The 22,969-nt window shown below is 45.9% G+C and overlaps 1 protein-coding gene across 3 annotated transcripts in view; it reads left to right on the forward strand.

Annotated features, from left to right (window-relative positions):
• Nucleotides 1-22,969, forward strand: part of Acot11 (acyl-CoA thioesterase 11) — a 68,029-nt gene that overhangs the window by 2,388 nt on the left and 42,672 nt on the right. The window contains exon 1 of one of the 3 annotated variants that reach the window (XM_005326029.5): nucleotides 20,068-20,524. The exons of 1 other annotated variant lie outside the window; for it this stretch is intronic. In XM_005326029.5, coding sequence (XP_005326086.2) covers nucleotides 20,492-20,524 — 33 coding nt within the window. In that variant the 5' untranslated portion in view covers nucleotides 20,068-20,491. Of the gene's footprint in view, nucleotides 1-20,067; nucleotides 20,525-20,846; nucleotides 20,969-22,969 lie in introns of those variants that run through there. One more of the 3 variants, XM_078026326.1, reaches the window with a different exon arrangement.

The following is a 22,969-nucleotide window of genomic DNA, read 5'->3' on the forward strand; positions in this document are numbered from 1 at the left end:
AGTAGGAGCACTCAGGGAGAGAGCAGGGCAAGGGCTTAGCACAGCAGCAGAGGTACTGAGGCGCAGGAAAGGCAGCAGAGCAAGTTGGGAGGAGTGAGGAAACCGTGGGGAGATGATGGATTTGCTTTTTATTTTTGTACTGGGGATTAAACCTAGTATGTGCTCTACCACCGAGCACATCCCAGCCCCTTTTATTTTTTATTTGGAGACAGGATCTTGCTAAGTTGCTTACGGCCTCAATAAATTGGTGAGGCTGGTCTCAAACTTGCGATCCTGCTACCTCAGCCCCCTTTCAAATCACTGGGATTACAGGTGTACCGCACTTGACAGGATTTTTTTTCTTCTTCTTTTTTTTTTTTCCCCCTGTGGTATTGGAACTTGTGGTCCTGCCTCAGCCTCCCAGGTAGCTGGGATTTCAGGCGTGTGCCACTGTGCTGGGCAAGACTGTAGATTTTGTTGTGAGCCCTATAGAGGTTACTCAGGGCTTCTAGACAGGCGTGTGCACAGCAGATGAGCGTCTTCAGAAGCTGTCCTGTCAGTCCCTGGGGCAGGGGGCTGCTGGAGGAGTCCCCAGGGAGGCCGGGAGATGGTTGTCTAGGGGACGGCCTGGCCAGGCTAGGAAGAAGAGCTCAGAGGTCACCTCTACCAGGAAGCTGTCCCAGCATCTCAGGCTGTCCCTGGCTCTTCTGTGCTGCCACTCCCAGGCCTGACTCTGCCATGGCACCTCACCTCTTGCTGGCATGGCTTGTCAAGGTCACCCACTGGATAGGGTCCTTCCCTCTTGTGGCCATTTCTGATTCTATTCAGCAGGGGCTGGTGCAGAATGGGGCTGAGGGAGGATGACCCTCCCGACCCTCCGGGCTCAGCTTGGGTGTCCGCCACCGCCCGGGAGTGGGCAGGCTGGGCCTCTGCCTGCTCTGCTCCCCAGGCTGCCTCGGGTGCTGCACTTCACAGTTTACAGAAACTCTTTTCCATGCCTGTCTGTACCACCCTCCAACAGCCCTGGGGGGAGGCAGGGCAGGAATCCTCATTTTCCTGCTGGAGAGGCCAAATGCCAGACCTGGAGCAGGGCCCCTTGAACCCTAGGGGTGGCTACAGAGCACAGAGGTTAAATGTACGGTTTTGAGATCAGGCAACCGGGGCTTGAATGCTGGCTATTAATTTCCTGTGTAACTTTGACAAAGCACTTAATCTCTCTGAGCTTATCAGAAAGATGGGGAGTCTAATTGCATGTACTTTTCAGGTGATTGTGGGTCTTGTAGAGTGCTCAGGGGAACGCCTGTCCCACGAGAGGCATTTCGTACTTTTGGCAATTGTTATTTGAGAATCTGACACAAGGACAGAACTGCTTCACAGAACACACAGTTTCTGAAGGTTCACAGAACCCCTGGAGCCCCGTCGTGGATGTACTGGGAACTGTGGGCCCTGGGTAAAGAAATGGAATGAAAAAGACCTGGTTTATAGTAGAAGTAGAAGAAGTACCTAAGGAATAAAGTGTCTGAAGAGTAAAAGATGTGCAAAACCAGCATGTTAAAAAAAAAAAAAAAACACTTAACTGAGAGAGATTTATAAAGACAAATAACACAGCACACACCTGTAGTTCCTGCAACTCAGGAGGCTGAGGCAGGAGGAACACTAGTTTGAGGCCAGCATAGGCAACTTAGTGAGGCCCTGTCTCAAAATTAAAAAAAAAAAAAAAAAAAAAAAAGAAAAGAAAAGGAAGCATTCAGGATGTGGCTTGGTGGTAGAGCATCCAGGGTTCAGTCCCAAGTTCTGGAAAAAACAATTAAATAAATGGAGAAAAAGACTTAGCATTGATAAGAGTATTGATTTTTTTCCCCAAATGAATACGTTAATGTATAAATATATTTTAATGCAACTCCAATTTAATATTTCAACTGGCTTTTTCTGTGAAACTTGACATACTGATTCTGAAATATATGTACAAGAATAAAGATCCAGGGCCAGGGATATAGCTCAATTGGTAGACTGCTTGCCTTGCATGCACAAGGCCCCTGGGTTCAATCCCTAGCATCAAAAAAAAAAAAAAAAAAAAAGTCCATTTTAGCTAGGTGGAGTTCAAAGCCAGCCTCAGCAACAGCAAGGTGCTAAGCAACTCAGTGAGACCTTGTCTCTAAATAAAATATAAAATAGGGATGGGGATGTGGCTCAGTGGTCGAGTGGCCCTGAGTTCAATCCCTGATACCAAAAAAAAAAAAAAAAAAAAAAATTCATTTCAAATTAGTTAAATACTTACATGCCTAAAGCAATACTTGGAAATGTTAAGAAGAAAGTATAAGTGAAGGTCTTTTTGACTATGGGTAGTTCTTAAAAAACATTAAAATTGCTAACCATGAGGTGGGCTTGGAGATGCACACCTGTAATCCCAGTAATTGGGGAGGCTGAGGCAGGAGGATCACAAGTTCAAAGCCAACCTCAGCAGTTTAGTGAGGCCCTAAGCAACTTAGTGAGATTCTGTCTCAAAATAAAAAATAAAAAGGACTTTTTATTTTTTATTTTGATGTGGCTCAGTGATAAAGTGCCTCTGGGTTCAATCCCTAGCAATTTTCAAGTGCATAATACATTTTTTGTCAACTCTAATCATTATATTGCACAATAGATCTCAATCTAATTAGAAATTTGTAGCCTTTGACCCAAGTCTCCTGGGCCTCAGCCCCTGGTAACCTCCATTCTGCTGAGTTTGACTTTTTTAGATTCTATATATAAGTGAGCTCATGCAGTGTTTGTCTTTCTGTGCTTGGTTTATTTCATTTAACAAATATTCTGGGATTATCAGTTTGTTGCAAATGACAGTATTACTTTCTTTTTGAAGGCTGAATAGTATTCCATCTCTCTCTCTCTCTCTCTCTCTCTCTCTCTCTCTCTCTCTCTTATATTTCTTTCTCCATCCTTCTGTTCATGGACAATTTGATTGGTTCTGTATCTTAGCTGAAGTTTAGACATCTCTTTGACCTGCTGATTTCATCTCTGTTGAATATATACCCAGTAGTGAAATTGCTGAATCATATCATAGTTCTATTTTTAATTTTTTGAGGAACTTTCTTACTGTCTTCCCGAATGCTGTACTAATTTGTATCCCACCTCCCCACCAACAGTCTACAAGGGTTCCCTCTTTTCATTCTTACCAACACTTATATTTTTTTGCTTTTTAAAATAATGTTGGAGCTTATGTGTATGCTAGGCAGGCCACATTCCCAGCCCCCATATTTTCTCTCTTTCTTTTTTTCTTTGGGTGGGGGAGTACTGAGAGTTGAACCCAGGGGTGCTCTACCACTGAGCTCTACCACTGTTTCTTTTGAGACAGAGTCTCACTAAGTTGCTGAAGCTGGCCTTGAACTTGTGATCTTTTTCTCTCAGCCTCCTGATTTATATCTTTCATCTTCTTGATAATAGCCATTCTAAGAGGTGTGAGGTGATCTTCCTTGAGGGTTTGTTTGGGTGCTGGGGCTTGAACTCTAGGACTTGTGCATGCTAAGCAAGCATCCTACACTCTGGTCCCTCATTATGGTTTTAAATAATCCCTAAGGATTAATAATGGTGAATATTTTTATATAAGTATGGGCCATTTTTATGTTTTTTTTTTTTTGTGTGTGTGTGTGTGAAATGTCTATTCAAGTCCTTGCCCATTTAAAAATCGTATTATTGGTTTTCTTGCTATTGAGTTGTTGGCATCATATATTTTGCGCACTAACCCCTTATGAGACACATAGTTTACAAATATTTTTCCACCTTCCATAGGTTGTCTCTGAGAAACTAATGTGACTCCATTTTTAAAAATAAATAAATAACAGCAGTTTCTACCTCAAAGCCTGTTCTAAGGAAGGGGGGGGCGTGACCTTTGTCCTAGGAAAAACCCACAGAGCACTCCTAAGCACATACCCACCCTGCTGAGTTCTTTGTCTGTAAATAACAGGAGAGGTCTGCAGCACAAGGTGTCCCTGACTCAGTTAGGCTAGGTGAGGACCCATGGCAACCCCCCTAGCAACCTCCAAACAGCATGAGACAGGGAAAATACCTGGGATGCCAGATGATCCCCAAGTAGTTTATGGTGGTTGATAACATGTTGGGAAACCATGTAGTTTAGCACGTACACCCCTCGTGGCCTAAACCAATCAGTTCAAATGAATCCCCCTCTTGTACTAACCAATCACCCTACCCAACTTGTTCCCGCCATTGAATGTGCTAATCAATGTTAAAACTTGTTGTTTGATTTTCCCGAGGTATGGAATGATTTTCTGTGTGATGTTGTGACGCATAGAGTATCCCCCCAAAACCTATAAAATCTCACTGGACAAAGGACCAGGACTCACTCCCTGGGACCACTGCGTCGGGAACGGTTGTGAATCCAGGCTGGAGCTTGCAATAAAGACTCTGTGTGATCACATCGGATTCGGCTCCTGGAGGTCTATTGGGGTCCCACGAATCTGGCATAACAGTCTCTTCCTTTTCTTGGTTGTTTCCTTTGCTGTGAAGAAGCTTTTCAGTTTGATGTAATTCTGTTTGTCTATTTTTGTTTTTCTGTCATCTGTGTTTTTGAGTCATCTCCCAAGAAGTCATTGTCCAGACCAGTGTCGTGGGGCGTTTCCATTATGCTCTCTCCTGGTAGTTTTACGGTCTCAGTTCTTATGTTTAAGTCTTTACTGCGTTTTGGACTGATCTTCTGTATACAGTGTGAGACGTGGTCTACTGCAATTCCTCTGCAGTGTGGATATCCAGTTTCCCACCATCATTTCTTTTTTCTTTTGGGCACCAACGATTGAACTTAGGGACACTTTACCACCAAGCCACATCCCCAGCCCCTTTTATATTTTATTTAAAGACAAGTTCCCACGAAATTGCTTAGGGCCTCACTAAGTTGCTGAGGCTGGCTTTGAACCTGTGATCCTACTGCCTCAGCCTCACCAGGTGCTGGGGTTATAGGCGTGTACTACTGTGCCCGGCTCCCAGTACCATTTCTTTTCTTTTCTTTTCTTTTTTTTTTAAAGAGAGAGTGAGAGAGAGAGAGAGAGAGAGAGAGAGAGAGAGAGAGAGAGAGAGAGAGAGAATTTTTAATATTTATTTTTTAGTTTTCGGCGGACACAACATCTTTGTTGGTATGTGGTGCTGAGGATCTAACCCGGGCCCCACACATGCCAGGCGAGCGCGCTACCGCTTGAGCCACATCCCCAGCCCCCAGTACCATTTCTTGAAGAGACTGTCTGCAAAGTCAGTTTCCCCACTGTGTATTCTCGGCATCTTTGTTGAAAGCCAGTTGAATGTAAACATGTGGGTTTATTTCTGGGCTGTTCATTCTGTTCCATTGGTCTATGTGTCAATTTTTTTAAATAAAAAAAATTGTAGTTGCAGATAGACAGCATGCCTTTATTTATTTTTTATGTGGTGGTAAAGATGGAACCCAGTGCCTCATACATGCTAGGCAAGCGCTTTGCCACTGAGCTACAGCACCAGACCCCTATGTGTCAATATTAATGCCAGCACCATACTATTTGATTATATCACTTTGTAATATATTTTAAACCAGATTGTGTGAAGTCTCTGGATTTTTTTCCTTTTCTTTTTATGGTATTGGGATTGAACCCAGGTGTGCTCTACCTATATATCCCCAGATTTTAATTTTGCTATTTTTTTGGGTTACTGGGTATTGAACCTATGGGTGCTTTACCACTGAGCTACATTCCCCCCACCCTTTTGTTTGAGACAGGATTGCATTAAGTTGCTGAGGAACTTGTTGAGATTGGCTTTGAACTTGTCTTCATCCTGTATCAGCCTCTGAAGTCTCTGCAATTACAGAGTGTGGCACTGAGCCCAGCTTTATTTTATTTTATTTAAAAAATTTTTTTTTTACTTGTTGGACACAATATCTTTATTTTATTTATTCATTTATTTTTAAATGCAGTGCTGAGGTTCGAACCCAGTGCCTCATGCATGGGAGGCAAGCACTCACCCACTGAGCTACAACCCCAGCCCCACCTTTATCTTTTATTTTGAGAAAAGGTTTTGCAAAATTACTGAGGTTGGTTTTGAACTTGCAAACCTTCCTGCTTCAGCCTCCCAAGTAGTTGGTGTTGCCAGATACAGTGGTGTAGGCCTGTAATCCCAGCGGCTCAGGAGGATGAGACAGGAGGATTGTGAGTCCAAAGCCAGACTCAGCAATTTAGTGAGGCACTAAGCAACTCAGTGAGACCCTGTCTCTAAATAAAATACAAAATAGGGCTGGAGATGTGGCTCCGTGGTTGAGTGCCCCTGAGTTCAATCCACGATACACAAAACAAACAAACAAAAAAACCCAAGTAGCTGGTGTTAATAGGCATGTGCTACTGTGCCTGGCTGGCTGTGTTCTTTTTGCTCAAAATTGCTGTGGCTGTTTGGGATCTTTTGTGGTTCCACACAAAATTTAGGATTGTTTTTTCTATTTTTGTGAAAAATGTCATTGGAATTTTGATAGGAATTGCATGGAGTCTGAAGACTGCTTTGGGTAGTATGAATATTTTAACGTTCCAACTCATGAATACGAGATATCGCTCCATTCATTTGTATATTCTTCAGTTTCTTTTATCTGTGTTTTGGATTTTTTAGTGGATAACTCTTTTATATCCTCAGTTAAATTTGTACCTAATATAAAATAGTACACTTTGAATAACCTATGGGTCAAGAAGAAGTCACAGAGAGATTAGAAATGATTCCAATTTGAATGAAAATGAAAACACAATATTAAGTTTCTTTTTTTTGGGGGGGGGCAGGTATCGAGGATTGAACTCAGAGGCACTCAGCCACTGAGCCACATCCCCAGCCCTATTTTTTTTTTTTAAAGAGAGAGTGAGAGAGAGAGAGAGGGAGAGAGGGAGAGAGAGAGAATTTTTAATATTTATTTTTTAGTTTTTGGCAGACACAACATCTTTGTTTGTATGCCAAGCGAGAGCGCTACGGCTTGAGCCACATCCCCAGCCCCCCAGCCCTATTTTAATAAAAATTTTATTAGTTATTGATGGACCTTTATTTACATTTATTAGTTTATATGTGGTACTGAGAATTGAACCCAGTGCTTCATACATGCTAGGCAAGCGCTCTACCACTGAGCTACAACTCCAGCCCCCCAGCCCTATTTTGTATTTTATTTAGAGATAGAGTCTCACTGTGTTGCTTAGTGCCTCTTGTTGAGGCTGGCTTTGAACTTGCAACCCTCCTACCTCAGCCTCCCAAGCAGCTGGGATTATAGGTGTGTGCCACTATGCAATATTAAGTTTTTTGATGCAACTAAAGCAGTGTTTGAAGAAAATATACAGCATTAAGCACTTGTATTAGAAAGCAAGAAGTTCTTTCATAAATCACCTAAGCTTCCACCTTTATGAAACTAGAGAGTGAAGAGCAAACTGAACTGAAGTAAGGAGGAGACAGGACATAATAAATATAACAGTGGAAATTAATAAACATAAAACAGAGGAACAGCAAGAAAAATCAATGAAACAAAAAATCTGGTACTTGAGAAGTTTAATGAAATTGATCAACCTCCAGCCAGTCTGATCCAGAAAATGAAAGGGAGACATAAACCACCAATATCAGAAATGATAGAGGGGAGAGCGCTGCCAGTTTGATAGACATTAACTAGATAATAAGGGAATGTTATGAATAATTTCAGGCCAATAAATCTGAACTTTTTGATGAAACAGAAATACAATGCAGGGCTGGGGCTGTAGCTCAGTGGCAAAGCACTTGCCTGGCATGTATGTGAGGCACTGGGTTCGAGCTGTAGCAGCGCATAAAAATAAATAAATCAAGAAAGAAAGAAAGGCGGTTTGTCCATCTATATCTACCAAAAAAAAAAAAATTTTAAAAAAAAGAAAAAGAAAAAAAAATAGAGTGCACCCAAATTCAATTAAGATGAAATAGACAGGTCTGGGATTGTGGCTCAGTGGTAGAGCACTTGCCTGGCTGGGTTCGATTCTCAGCACCACATATCAAAAAATAAAATAAAGGTCCATTGACAACTAAAAAATATATTTAAAAAAAATGAAATAGACAACTTAATCAACTCTACATCTATTAAAGAAATTGAAGCTGGGCATGGAGGCACATGCCTGTAATCCCAGCAGCTAGGGAGGCTGAGGCAGGAGGATCATGAGTTCAAAGCCAACCTCAGCAGAGGTTAGGGATGTGACTCAGTGGTTAAGCACATTGGCTTCAATCCCTGGAGAGAGAGAGAGAGAAAGAAGAAATTGAATATGTAGATATGTAGTTTAAAAACATCTTACACAGCCTACATCATATAACAACTTCAGTGGTGAATACTACCATTTAAGAAATAAAAAGTATTTGACCAGATCCAGCATTATTCATGATGAATACTGGTAGCAGCCAGGCATGGTGGGGTACCTCATAATCCCAGAGACTTGGGAGCTGAGGCAGGAGGATGGCAAATTCAAGGCCAACCTGGACAACTTAGTGAGAACCTGTCTTAAGATATAAATAAACAAACAAACAAAAGGGTTGGGAATGTAGCTGAGAGATAGGATGAGCCTGGGCTCAGTCCCCAGTACTGAAACAAGCAAACAAAACAACAACGACAACAACAAATCTCACAGCAACTAGAAATAGGATAGGAACTCCCTCAGCCAGATAAAGGGCATCTGCAAAAACTCATGTCGAATGTCATACTTAGCACGGCAGAGACATAGACTGAATGTCCTTCTCTTAAGGTTAGGAACCTGAAGGCAAGGATGTCCTGCCTTTACCACGCCTACTCAGTGTGTGCTGGAGGGTGTCATCAGCGCAGTAAGACAAGATGGATGGAAGGCGCATGCCTATCCAACCAAGAAGTCCTCTGAGTCTTTCTCTGTAAGCACCGCCCACCAGGGCATCACAGAGGCCCTGCTCAGTGCTGGGGAGTAACAAAGTCCTCTGAGTCTCCAGCCAGGGCTCTCTAGTTTTCCTTTACTGGGAGTTGTGGGATTTTCTTGGGTTCAGGTGAGAGAGAGCCTCCAGAGAGCATAAGGTTTTTTGGAATTGTGATTTGTAATCCAGAAGAAGGTGTGGTGGGGGTGAGGTGGGAGCATTAAGTTGGGAGAAATCTAAGAACAAATAAAGGCATGCAGATCAGAAACTGAAAACTGCCTTTATTTGCAGACACCACTTTGATCATTACAAAGAAAATTCTAAGGAACATACAAAATGCCACTAAAACTAAGTGAGTTTAATAAATTTCAAGACATACACTTAATATTAAAAATCATTTCTTTCTTTCTTTCTATTTTCTTTTTGGTACTGGGGATTGAACCCAAGGGCACTTTATCACTGAGCTACATCCCCAATATCTCCTTGGTCTTTTTTAAAATTAGAGATAGGGTCTTTCAAAGTTGCTGAGGGACTTGCTAAGTTGCTGAGACTGACCTCAAACTTGAGATCCTCCCTCTTCAACCTCCTGAGCCGCTGGGATTACAGGCATGTGCCACCGTGCCTGGCTAAGGATAGTCTTAAAACAAATGGCACTGGAACAACTGGTGAACTATATTTAAAAAAATGGAAGTCGGCTGTGCCGGGCATGGTGGTGCGCACCTGTAATCCCAGCAACTCAGGAGGCTGAGGCAGAAAAGTTCAAGTTTGAGGCCAGACTCAGCAATGAAGCAAAGCTCTTAGGAAGACTCTGTCTCAAAATAAAAAAAAGAAAAAAGGCTGGGGACTTAGTTCAGTGGCGGAGTATCCCTGGGTTTAATCTCTAGTATGCAAAGCAAAACCAAAACCCAAGCGCTTCTAAATACACTCTCACAAAACAAAAAGAAAACACTAAAAAGATGATAATATAAATATAAGGGCCAAAACTATAATACCTCTAGAAGAAAGCATAAGAGAAAATCTCAGTGACCTTGGATTTGGTAGATGTCTTAAACTGGACACAAAAAAAGCCTATGCTGTGAAATTGAAAATCAATAAATTGGATTTTATCAGAATTAAATAACTTTGCTTTTCAAAAGATATTATTATGAAAAAAAAAAACATGAGCCATGGGCTTGGAGAAAATATCTGCAAAACAGATATACAAAGAATAACTTGTATATAGAATGTATAAAGAACTCTTATTTAAAATTCTTTGCATTGTGATAAATTATTGTACATAACATAAAAATTGCCATCTAAACTTTTTATTTTTTTGGTGGGTACTGGAGATTAAACCCAGGTGTGCTTTACTAGTGAGCTATATTCACAGTCTTTTATTTATTTTTTAATTAAAAAGAAAAAAAAATTTTTTTGAGACAGGGTCTTGCAAAGTTACTTAAGGCCTCACTAAGTTGCTGAGATTGGCCTTGAATTTGAAATCCTGCTGTGACAGCCTCCTGAGGATTAAACCATTTTTTTTTAAGAGAGAGTGAGAGAGAGAGAGGGAGAGAGAGAGAATTTTAATATTTATTTTTTAGTTCTCGGCGGACACAACATCTTTGTGTGTGGTGCTGAGGATCGAACCCGGGCTGCAGGCATGCCAGACGAGCGCGCTACCGCTTGAGCCACATCCCCAGCCCCTAAACCATTTTTTTAAAAAAAATATTTTTTTTAGTTGTAGATGGACATAATATCTTTATTTTATTTTTATGAGGCACTGAGGATTGAACCCAGTGCCTCCCATGTGCAAGGTGAGCACTCTACCACTGAGCTCAAGCCCAGCCCAGATTAAACCATTTTAAGAGTAACCGTTCTGTAGTGTAAAATCTATTCAAATTCTCTAGAACTTTTTCTTGCAAAACTTGAACTCTGAGGCTGGGGTTTGTGGCTCAGTGGGAGAGCATTTGCCTAGCATGTTTGAGGCACTAGGTTTCATTCTCAGCACCACATTAAAATAAATGAGTAAAATAAAGGCATTGTGAAAAAAGAATCCTAAAAAAGAAACAACAACAACAACAATAACAAAACACTTGAACTCTGAACTCTTTAAGTAATCTCTCTTTTTCCCCTTTCCCCTGTTCTGGCAACTACAATTCAACTTCCTTTGTCCATGAATTTGACTGCTCTAGATAACTCATTTAGTGAAATCATATAGTATTTCTTTTTGTGATTGGCTTATTTCCTGAGCATAATGCCCTCAAAATTTATCCATGTTTAAACGGGGCATGGTGGTACATGCCTGTAATCCCAGCAATTTGAGACATTGAGGAAGATTGCAAGTTCAAATTCAATCTTGGAAATTTAGCAAGATGCTGTCTCAAAATAAAAAAATAAAAAGGACTGGGGCGGTAGCTTAGTGGTGGAGCACCTCCAGGTTCAATCCCCAGTAATGCAAGAACAAACAAAGGGACCACCATGGTTCGTGCCACCCCAACCATCCTTCCTGTCACTGTGGGAATTCTTCTCTGTGAAGTCCACCAATCCCTTAGGTTTCTAATGTGTCCTCAGATGTGACTCACCAGCACTTAGAGAGTGATCTTGGATGTCATTTGCTATTGCTGACACCCAGAGACCCTGCTAAGCTGAGGTTCAGCATTAATGTTGCCTGCTGAGCCAGAGATGATCTGTGTTGGCACCCAGGCTGCGGCTCAGGCCCACCCATGAGATGCTCATGATTCTGGCCCTGAGGGTCTCACCCTTTGGGTGCTCTGAGAACATGGCTGAAGCCAGTGGCAAGGGGAAGACCCTCATCTGTTACCACGGCAGGTCCCCGTAGGAGGCCACGTGGGCCTCAGGTATGGCTAGTTGCACAGCAGCTCTGTTTCCACCAACTGTCCCTTTTTCCCCACAGTGACTGGGCAGGATGAGTTCCTGTATCAGCCTCTGTGGGTGCCTGGAATGCCCAGCCCCCTCCAGCTCCCGGTCCCGGTGTGGAATATACTCCCAGTGCCACACTCCTCCTCCTTGGAAGCATCTTCTTTTGGGGATCGCTGCTGTACTTTGTTAAGTCTCTTCTCAGTTTACCAGATGAGCATGTGTCCCAACACTGGCTCTTCCATCCATCTATCTAGCTGGTCCATCCAAGCCAATGACCGCTGGTGTCCTAGGCCAGATGACTGACTCCCAGGGTTCCACCAAACCAGATATAGCCACTCACCCCAAAGACCCAACAGAAAAAGTAATAGCAAAAAGCAGGAAAGGAACTTTAATTAATATGGCTGTATTGGGAAGGTAAAGTGAGACCCAGCGTCTCAGCCCTGCCTTTGGGGGATTCATATGAACTTCAGTTTTAGATGAAGAATTGGGGTAGGGGCAAGAGGTAGGCAGAATTGAAGAGTCTTGGTCAAATTGTGGTCTGGTTGATCATGGTCTTTGTTGTAGTTCTGCAGAGAGAGGTGGCTCTGGAGAAGTCCTAGTACTTGAGAGGGCATTTCAGTTACCATGGGACGACTGCTTCTGTTTAGGGGGACAGTCTCACGGGTGATTTGCCTGCAACATTTAGTGTTCCTGAAAGGTTTTAGGCAAAACAACTGAAGACTTCTAGGTGCTACCCCAGGGGTCTGAGACCGGATGATGTGGAGGCTGACAGTCGAATGTCCTTGTGTCATAGGAGATGAGGTACCTCCAGAGAAGGGCCCAAGAAGTTACCAGAGAGAAGGGGTAACTCAGCTCAGGATGAGCAGAGTCCTTGGCTTACATAAGAAAAATTAATTTCAGCACGTACCAGAGGCATAGACAGGGGTTTATTTAGGAAAGCAGATACATGTTCAAGAGAGAATGTGGGCAATCTCAAGACAGAGATGAGCTTTTGTCTGGCTTTTTTTTTTTTTTTTTTTTTTTGGATCAAGAATTGAACTCAGGGATGCTTTACCATCAAGCTACATCTCCAGCCCTTTTATTTATTTATTTTTTTATTTTGAGATAGTCTCAGTAAGTTACTCAGGCCGGCTTTAAATTTGTGATCTTTCTCCTGACTTAGTCTCTGAGTTGTTAGGATTACAGGCACATAGACCACTGTGTCAGGCCTGGCTCTTCTTTTAAAAGGGAATTTGGGCTTGGTTCAGTAGTGTTCACCTATAATCCCATGTTCTCAGGAGGTTGAGGCAGGAGGATTGAAAATTCATAGCCAGCCTGGGCCACATAATGAGAGTTTGTCTCAAAATAAAAAGGGCTGGGTTGTAGCTCAGTAGTATAGCACCCCTGGGTACAATCCCAGCACCACAAAAAAGTAAGCAAAATAAGTAAGTTCAGCCAGGTGCAGTGGCGCACGCCTGTAACCCAAGCAGCTTGGGAGGCTGAGGCAGGAGGATCATGAGTTCAAAGCCAGCCTCAGCAACTGTGAGGCACTAAGTAACTCAGTGAGACCCTGTCTCTAAATAAAATTTAAAAAAAGGCTGGGATGTGGCTCAGTGGTCAAGTGCCTGAGTTCAATCCCTGGTATTACAAAAAAAAAAAAAAAAAAGTAAGTCAATAAAGAGAGGCAACTTGGAGAGGGGTGTGTGTGAGAAAGTATGTAGGGATGATATCAGTCTAGTGATCACAAGGCAGTTTATGGTGGTCAGGTCAATCTCGGATCTTTAGGCTAACGTGCTCTTTTTTCATTATATAATCAATATATAGTGGTGGAAATCTCCCTAACTTATAGGTTTTTCAAAATATGGTAATTCTTTTAATCTATTTACTTCGAGGGTTAATTAACAGTGCTCACGGTAATTATCATTAAGTGAATAGATTTATAGTTAACTTTAAAATTTGCAGATTTCCCAGGAATTCGGGAGTGACTGCCTTAGGAGAGAGACTAGTTTTGGGAATGACAGATCTGGAAGCGTATGAGGAACTTCTGAATCAAAATTTCATTTCCTCGTCCTTTCTTTCTATCCCCTCTTTCTTTCTTTTCTTTCTTCTTTTTTTCCACTGGTACTGGGAATTTAATCCAGAGGCACTTTACCTCTGAGCTTCATCCCCAATCCTTTTTTATTTTGAAGTAGGGTCTCACTAAGTTGCTGAGGCTCTCCTGGAACTTGCAATCCTCCTGCCTCAGCCTCCCGAGTCACTGGTCTTATAGGCTTTTGCTACCTCACCTGGCTTTTTTTCTTTTTTATTTCTTGTATTCTACCTCGCTTGCAAATCTTGGCTAAGTCTTGAAGGGGAATAAGTTGGGTCAAAGGTAAAGTTAGAGCAAATAAAACTGAGTTACCAGTTTTTAGAAGAACACCCCTTGGATGATTAACATGTGGATGTGTGGAGCTGAGTAGGTTACAGCATTTAAGATAATAAAAAAGACGGACCCAAAATGAAGGCAGAGACGCCAAGCAGTATTCTGCTTTCAGTTACCCATAAGACATCTGCAGGTCTAGGCAAAGTCATTGCTTTTAGCAAAAGCAGTGTCTCTTGAGTCCATTATCTTAGGAGCATATCCTGTATCAGATAGTTCATATCATGCAACATACAGACATAGGGTTGGAGAGATGCCTACATCTCAGCTCTAGCCTGACTGGAAGCACATGTCCCCAGGTGTCAACAGTGGTTTGCTCTGGGTGAAGAGATCCTGGGTGGCATTGATTATCTTTGCACTGTTTGGAACCATCCATTTTTGTCCCTTTTTTTCCCTCTCAATACTCATAAGGGCAAGGTCAGTATGTCCTACTCAGAACCTCATCCCAGCACAGGGCTGGGCCCGTAGCAGGCGTTCTATAAAGGTGAGGTTGGTTAGCAGATAGTCCTGTTGAAGACTATAAGGGGTTGGTTGAGCGATAACGGAGGCAATTTTCACGCCCCAGCGCCAGCTGCACTCGGCCTGGACCTGGTGCCAGCATTTCCGCCCCCGTCCAGTGCCCGGGAACTGACGCCTTGGGTGGGCTGGAGAGTCTGGCGCCGGCCAGGAGGCCTGGACTTTTGTGATCTGCTGGCCCAGCAGCCCGGGGCCGCCCCACCCGCTCCTGGCAGGGGAGGGACCGAGCCTTCTGGTCCAGGAACTCGCCCGGACCGCTCCCTCCTTCGCCCCTGCCTGGCGCCGCTTCCGCGCCTCCCTCCAGCCTCCGCGGTCAGCCTCTGCTCTGGCACCTCCGACGCTCCCCCAACTTCTGCCCAGCAAGCAAAACTGGCTCCGGAGTGTCCCAGCACTTGGGTAAGCTCCCCTCCACACGCCAGCCCATCCCCCACGCCCCCCGGAAGGGCCACGTCCCTCCCTCCAGGCTCCTCCTCCCCGCAGGTCTCTCCGGAGGCAGGTGAGCCTCTTTCCTGAACTGGCCTCCGGACGGCCAGGTGGTGCCGGATGACCTCTTGCTTGGGCATGCTGTGGCCTGAAGCATCCCGGGATGGGAAGCTGGGGTGGGCGGGCCTCTCGCTAGGACGCGGGAGGACTTCAGAGGCTGCCGGGGGAGAACTTGGGGACTTGAGATTCCGAATCCAGAGGGTGCAGCCAGTGCTGACTCACTTGGGGACGTGCTGGGCCCGGGAGGACAGCCCTCTTGCTGAACAGTTCCTGTGCAAGGAAGTCGGGCCCAGTAGGGTATTCCAGCTGGTGAGACCCCAGAGGTAGGATGGAGTGCAGGGCTGGCGACACTCGCTCCTTCATCCTGAATCTGCCTTCATGACCTGCTGACCCTGCCGCTCTCCATCCGCACCTTGCTGGACCATTTAGCCTGCTTCTCACTGCTCTACTTGTGCTCGCTTCTTCTCCACAAAGGGCTGGGCATCCGAGGGGCATGGCTTTGAACCACCTCCACTTCCTCTTCCTCTGGTATCACTACCCCCTTCTTCCACCTCTTCCTCCTTCTTGGGCCCCTGCCCACCCCTTCATTCATCCCACAGCTTCCTGTGTTCTGCCATGCCCGAGGGGGCCCCTGAGAAGGAACTGGAGTCTTTAGCCTGGGGAACAGGAGGGGACTGAGGAAAACAGGCTTGGCCTTCATTGGATCATGTGTTCATGCATGCATGCGCTTCCACTTCTCACACAGTCCCTGTTCTTTCCCATTCACTCATTCGTTCATTCTGGGGACATTTATTGAACATCTACTATGTTTAAGGCTCTGAGTGAGCCAGAGGTGGTGGTGTGCATCCTGTAATCCCAACTGCTCAGTAGGCTGAGGCAGGAGGATTGTGAGTTCAAAGCCAGCCTTTGCAACTTAGCGTGGCCCTAAGCAACTCAGCAAGACTCTGTCTCTAAAATATGAATAATATATGGAAATAAAATATAAATAAAATGTGAAAAAGAGCTGGGGAAGTGGCTCAATGGCTAAGTGTCCTTTTGGGTTCAATCCCCAATATCCCCCCCAAATAAGACTGAGTGTTCACGGGTGTGTGTGAGTGTGTGAGTATGTGGGTGGGTCAGGATACTCTGTGTTCCATCTCTGCTGCTAGCTTACGTAAGGTCAAAAAGGGGATATTAGCACAAATTTTCTGAATTTAAGAGAAGAAGCACTGTGAGATATAAAGGGCTGCAAAGTGTGTGTGCTGTGCGTGCCACTTAGGATGGGAAAGGAAGGCTTCCTGGAGGTGGTGGCATTTCAGCTGTGCCTGGGTGGTAAGGTCTGGATGTAGACTCTTCATTACTCTTGGACCATGGGGTGGAGGCAACAGAAAGAAAAAAAGAAACCCTAGGTGTGTGAGGGAACCGTGGGAAGCAGCTCATGGCGCGAGAGGATTAGAAGAAAGCCTGAACAGGGAGGCCTTGCATGGGACTGGACATGTGCTCCCTTGTCTCGGCTGGCTGTCTCAGGCCCAGGGGAGCAGCCTTGTTCTGAGTGGCTGTTAAACTCTCTAATTGTCTAGGCAGCGTGAGGGAGTTCACCCTTAATCCAGGGGGTATACATGTGGAGGCTGGAATCCTAGGGATGGGCATGGAGTTGTAGGATCTAGGCCACGTAGGATACTGAAAAGTGGAAGTTGGAGCGGATGACGCTGGAGGTCCTCCTGCCCAGGGAATCTGTAGTCCTATATGGAAGGCTTAAGGCTAAAGGCCCAACAGAAGGAATTTCTCGGGTTTGGTTATTTATTCTCTCATTCATTTCCTCACTCACTCCTATACCTATTCATTCATTCATTCAATTCATCCATCCATTCATCTATCACTTTGTAATATCAGGGTCTGTACTGGGGACTCAAATGACTCCAATGAGGTCCCTGTGCTTGTGAGTCAAATGGGAAAGACGGACCTAGGCCTGATAGTGACAACTCAGTGGCACTGTGATTTGTCACTGGGTGGGGAGAAAGGGTATGGACCTGCAAAATGAATGTAGACATTTGTGCTCCATCCAGGAAGGCCCGACTGTGGGGCCAGAGAAGAAGGATACAGTGTGGGAAAAGGGATGTTTGGAGGAGAAAATACTCTGGGCTCACAGAGCTTCCAGAGCAGGCTTTCTGCAGACAAGGAATGTCCCAGAGGCTCACTGGAAGACTGGGCCTTTGGGCTGAGGACATCACAAGCTCTTTCTACATTAAAAACAAACCTGACGAGCTGGTGTTGTGGTCAGTGGTAGCGTGCTCGCCTAGCGGGCAAGAGGCCCTGGGTTCGATCCCCAGCACCACATAAAAACAAATAAAGGTATTGTGTCCAACTACAACTAAAAAATAAATAAAAAAAACAACAATAACAATAACAACAACAACAACAAAAAACCCAAATCTGTTGCCGGGCATGGTGGTGCACACCTGTAATCCCAGCAATTTAGGAGGCTGAGGCAGGAGGATCCAGAGTTTAAAGCCAGCCTCGGCAGGGTGAGGCCCTAAGCAACTCAGTGAGACCCTGTCTTTAAATAAAAATTCAAAATAGGGCTGGGGATGTGGCTCAGTGGTCAAATGCCCCTGCATTCAATCTCCAGTATCCAACAAACCAAAACAAATATAAAAACAAACCTGTCATAATCCCCGTACCAAATAAACAAACAGAAACAAATCTCTCATGCCAGCAGCTCAGGAGGCTAAGGCAGGAGAATTACAAGTTCAAAGCCAGACTCAGCAACTCAGCGAAGCCAGAAGTAACTCAAGTGAGATCCTATCTCAAAATAAAATAAAACATAAAAAAGGGCTGGGTATATGGCTCAGTGGTTAAATTCCCCTGGATTCAATTCCGGGCACAAAATTAATTAATTAAATAAATAAACAAACAAATAAATAAATAAATGAAAAAAATCTGGGCTTCGTTCTCCCCAGTGATAACATGGAAGGATTAACTTAGGTCACTGATTCTCAAAGTGAGGTTCCTGGTGATAAGCTTCAGCATCACTGGGGGACTTATTAGAAATGCAAGTTCTTGGGCCCTACTTTTTTGGCCCTGTTGAGCCAAAAACTCTGGATATGGGCCCAGCAATCTGTTTTAACAAGCCTTCCAGGTGGTCCTGACTCAGGCTGAAGTCGGGCTTCTCTGGACTATGTATGATTCATGCACATGCTTCATGCCTCCTGCACTTGGGGCCCTGGTCTGGGTGCTGGTGGGCAGGGAGAACAGAGATGAGTAAGATGTGGTTTCAGCCCTCAGGGGGCTGCCGGGTGAGTTGGAAAGGGGATGCAGATACCCATGGGAAAATTCTCTACAGGAATGGACGGTGCAGAGCTGCTGAGGCAATGAGACAGGAGCTAATCCTTTAATAAATAACATGGGGAAGAGGAGATCTTTGTGAGCTGGATGGGTCTCTGCAGAAAGATCTAGCTCTCCATTGCTTGTTTCTGGAAGTCCTCTTGTAAGTCTAACCGAAGCCTTTTACCTTATGCCTTGTTGTGGGGTTGTGCAGACAGGGCTCTGAACTTGAGGTCAGGAGTGGTCAGGAGTGGTGATTCTAGACAATGTCCTCACTTTGGGTGGCTTCCTGTCCATCCTTGGGCCTCAATTTGTCCATTTCTAAGATAGGGTCACTGGGCTAAATCCAGTGAGGCTGAGACATGGTGTTCCTTTGGAGAGAAGGTGGCTGGGGGCCAGAAGCTCTCTGGGTTTCCATTCCTTCCTTTATATAGTTGAGGGCCCTGAAATTGCCCTGGCTGCCTGCCTATCAAGTTACCTCAGGGACCGAGTGAGATGAGCTGTCCCTCTTGGGGCTTGTTTCCTTCCCAGTCCAGGCAGGTTGCGTGAGACCTCTTCAACTCATACGGCCTTCATCATGCTGGGTGTATCATTCCCAGAGGCACCTGGCATCAGAGGCCCTGCAAGATGAGGCTCCTCAGAGCCCTGCATCTTCTTCTGTTCCTGTTAGCCTGTCCACCTCACTCCTCTTCTCAGTCTATCCAGAGCCATTCAAACTTCAGGCCAGCTCTAGCACTGCCAGAAAGCAACCTGGATTTCCCCAGTCTTCAGTGCCAGTGCTATCTGTGGGCCATCTTGCTGTTTTTAAGGTCTTGCTGATTTTAATTTCTCATTTCTAGACACAGAAATGCTGATAAATACAAACTCTTTGAGGGCAAGGCCTGAGCTCACAGGGAAGGACATTATAGTCCTTGATTCCCAGAGCAGGGAAGCCTAGAGAGGAGGGGACTTGCCTGGAGTCACACAGCACATTAGTGAAAGAACCAGACCCAGAATCCAGGTCTCATAAGCATGCCCAGAAGAGACAGTATTGAGCTTATAGTGAATGAATTAGAAGCATGAGGGACAGAGGAGAGGGCAGAGAGCTGGGAGCTGGCCTGATCGGTTTGCAGGTGCTTTGTAGTTATTGGCTGTACCACCTGGGGTACCTTCCTGGTGGGTGCTTGGCTCACAACAGGGGCCTGGTTGTTATGGGGTGCTTGTTATCTCCCCCATCCACTTACCTACCGCAGCTCTCTTGCCTGGATCCCTTCCCCCACCCTTTTATTTTCTACCTTCCAGGCTCTTTACTGTCCCAACTTCAACTTGAGTGTCAAGGTTTCCTGGTCAAGCTTCTTGCAGGAGTCAGGGATAGATGGGGAAAATCCTGGTGGTGACTACAGGGGGCTGAATCCTGCATGGCCATCAGGTGGAATTTGGCAGGTGCCACTTTTAGAAGAATCTCACTGCCCAAGTTAAAGAAGTGAGTGGTGCGCCCTGCCTCTGGCCAGCAGCTGCTGGACTTGACAGCCTGAATGGGTGGAGCAGGGAAGCGGCTCTCTCCAGGGTGAAGAGTCCTAGCAGGTGGGTCGGCTGTCTCTGCAAGGTGGCTGGCAGCGCCCTGGCCTCCCGCTGTGCTGCAGCCTGACCCCTTGTGGACGGATGGAAATCTGGACCTGGAGCTGAATCTCCGGCCCCTGGGGACCATTCTGGAGCCTAGGGTCCCCGTGGGGGAGGATGACGGAGCCGGCATGGGGGCTGGAAATGGGGGTGATTGGAGTTTCGCTGGGGTTGGAAGCCGAGTGAGCTTCCGGCTGGGTGTCCAATAGGTGGGGACTGGCTCCCGAAGCGGCGGTGCCCAGTTGGCAGCCCCTGAGAATCCTTCTGGGCAGGGGTTCCGGGAGGAGGGGAGCGGGAGCGGCTGCGGAGAGGCCGGGACGCGGCGAGAAGTTCTGGCTGCGGAGGGCGGGAGCTCGGGAGGAGGAGCCCGAGGCCGCTGGCTGCATTTGGAGCCCCAGCCGGAGCCGGCTGTGGCTCAGGTGACCTGCGGCTGTCTCTGGGAGCGCGCTGCTCCCCACCGCCTGGTCCACACTGCTAGCGGCCGCAATGATCCAGAATGTCGGCAATCAACTGCGAAGGGTATGACCAGTGGGCTGGGGCGCGGGAGGCTGGGGACCCATAAAGATTAACGTTTGCTTTTGAAGTTAGAAGTTCTTCTGCTTCTTTCTTTCTTTCTTTTCTTTTCTTTCTTTTTTTTTTTTTTTACTTCCCACGGGCCATTTTCTAGCTCTCTTTGGAAAGAAATTGCAGAAGCCCGGGGCTGTTTAATTATAAGCAGCAATTTCCAAACAAGCCCTAGGGACCACTAGATCCCCAAGGGCTGGCTGTTTGGAATCACTCGCCACGAGTTCTTCTGGAATTCTTGTGGGGTTGTGCATTTCTGCAGGCGCAGTTGTGTGTGTGTGTTTCTGCTGGCCATCTGAGCTGGCTCTGTGGTGTTCCAGCTCCCCGCTCAAAGCCCTTTGAGCAATGGAAGTTACAGGATGAAGGTGTGTACACCCTTCAATCACGGAGCGTGACCGGGTAAGGACGGGAGAGCAGGACCATGTGAGGGAAAGGCCATGTGGAAAAGTGTTCTGTGAGGTGACCTTGAAGAGCACTTTCCCCTAGAACCTCTTAACAGGGACTTTGGAGCTGAAATTTCATGTTGAGGCCCCAGACTCACATGCCTCTCAGTGTCTGGCAGGGATCTTTGACCTGGTGCATGGAGAAGGGCTCAGGATAGACTGGCAGAGCTTTGCTGGGCATATAGTAGCTGTCTATTGAGGACATTTTCAGCAAAAAAAAAAAAAAACTTTTAAAAAGGGACCGGTGGGAATAAAGAAATATCTTATTTATCCCCCACCTCCACCTGCACAGCCACCTTTCAACTTGGCCTCCTGCCCCTCCCAGTGCACCTGTCTTCCCACAGCCAACCCCCTTCACACTGCTTACCTGTTGCTGGGGATCTTGGTGACTTGGCTTGTGCATGCCTCCCTCTCATCCCCCCATCCTGCCCCTCTGAATTCTGGGCATCAGCCCACTATCCTGCTTTCCATGGTCTCAGTGTCCCCGTGGTCTCTCTTTCATGCTGTGTCCATGCTGTGCCTTCTCGCAGTCACCCCAGCCTTCCCGTGCCTCCCCTAAGCTGCCTCTGTGGCAAGTTCCTCCTGAGCCATCAGATTGAGCTCAGATGCTGCCTCCTCTGGAAAGCCCTCCCAGATTTCTCACATCACTGTGCACCGCTATGTGAGCTCCTTCTCATACTGGAATGTGTGCTTGACTCGCATGTCCACCCCTCCCACAAGCCAGTGAGCTCCATGTAGCTGCTCCTGGTGGACCCAGCACAGAGCTGGGCCTGGCTGGAATCCAGGGAATGATTAGTGAATGAATGAGAACAGGTGACTTCTCAGCCAGGGCAGGTGGGATCTGAACAGCAGGGCCCAGGGGGCAGAGAGAGGGTCTTCCAGGTAGGTGGGCTGCCTGTGTCTTCTCTTGGTCCCTGTCGTATTTAACCCTTCAGGACTATTTTCCCATTAATCCTTATCTGTAACTGGGGACAAGCGGGTGGGTAAGAGTAGTGTCATTTTATAGTAGCAGATCCCCATAAGTGCTGCCTGTGCCAGGCACCAAGCCAAAGTCAGGCACATGTTAACTCAATTAGTTCTCTGAGGGAGGTGCACTCACCACTCCCAAATTGCAGATAAGGAACCTGAGGCTCTGAGATGTGAAGTGATTTGTCCCAGATCACACTGGTAGGAAGTGGCAGAGCTGGAATTTGAATTCAGTGGTCCTGGCTCCACAGTTTGAGCTTTTAAGAAACCTGAGACAGAGTCGGGAATGGTGGTGCACTCTTGTAATCCCAGTTCAAAGCCAGCCTTAGCAACTTATGGAGGCTTTGAGCCACTTAGCAAGACCCTGTCTCAAAATGAAAAAATAAAGAAATAAAAAGGATTGAGGATGTATCTCAGTGGTTAAATGCCCCTGAGTCCAATGCCTGGTACAAAAAAAAAAAAAAAAAAAAAAAAGAAACCTGAGACAGCCAGATGAAAGTCCAGAAATGACATTCAACCCACATGTCCTGAGCCCATCCTCCATTTGGTTCCCCTGTACTACCTCCATTGATTCTTGGAATGGAGCAGGGTGTAGATGTGGAAACTGGGCTCATGAGAACACAAGGGACCTCACATCAGCTAAAAGCTGATGGCTCAAGAGGAACTTGCCACAGAGGCAGCTTAGGGGATGTGACCTTGATTGCTACCTTTGAACTTGTGCCTGGTTGGCAGAGATTCTTGGATTTCCCTTGCCTCTTCCCTTAGCTCTTCTTGAATGCGGGAGATTTGGGAGGGATGTTTTCTGGTTTGGTATCAAAGCTGTTTTTAATGAAAAGCAAGCAAACCCAAAAACCCCACCAAAGTATTTTCACTAGGTACGAGGAAGCCAGATTACACTGGGAACAGAAGTAGGGGGTTGTTTCACAAGTCCCACTTTGCATGGTTTGGGGACAATTTCCAGTACCCCAAGGCACTGCAGACAGAGTGAGTG

The sequence above is a fragment of the Ictidomys tridecemlineatus genome, chromosome 11 (genome assembly GCF_052094955.1).
Source record: "Ictidomys tridecemlineatus isolate mIctTri1 chromosome 11, mIctTri1.hap1, whole genome shotgun sequence".
In the NCBI taxonomy this organism is placed as follows: Eukaryota; Metazoa; Chordata; class Mammalia; order Rodentia; family Sciuridae; genus Ictidomys; species Ictidomys tridecemlineatus.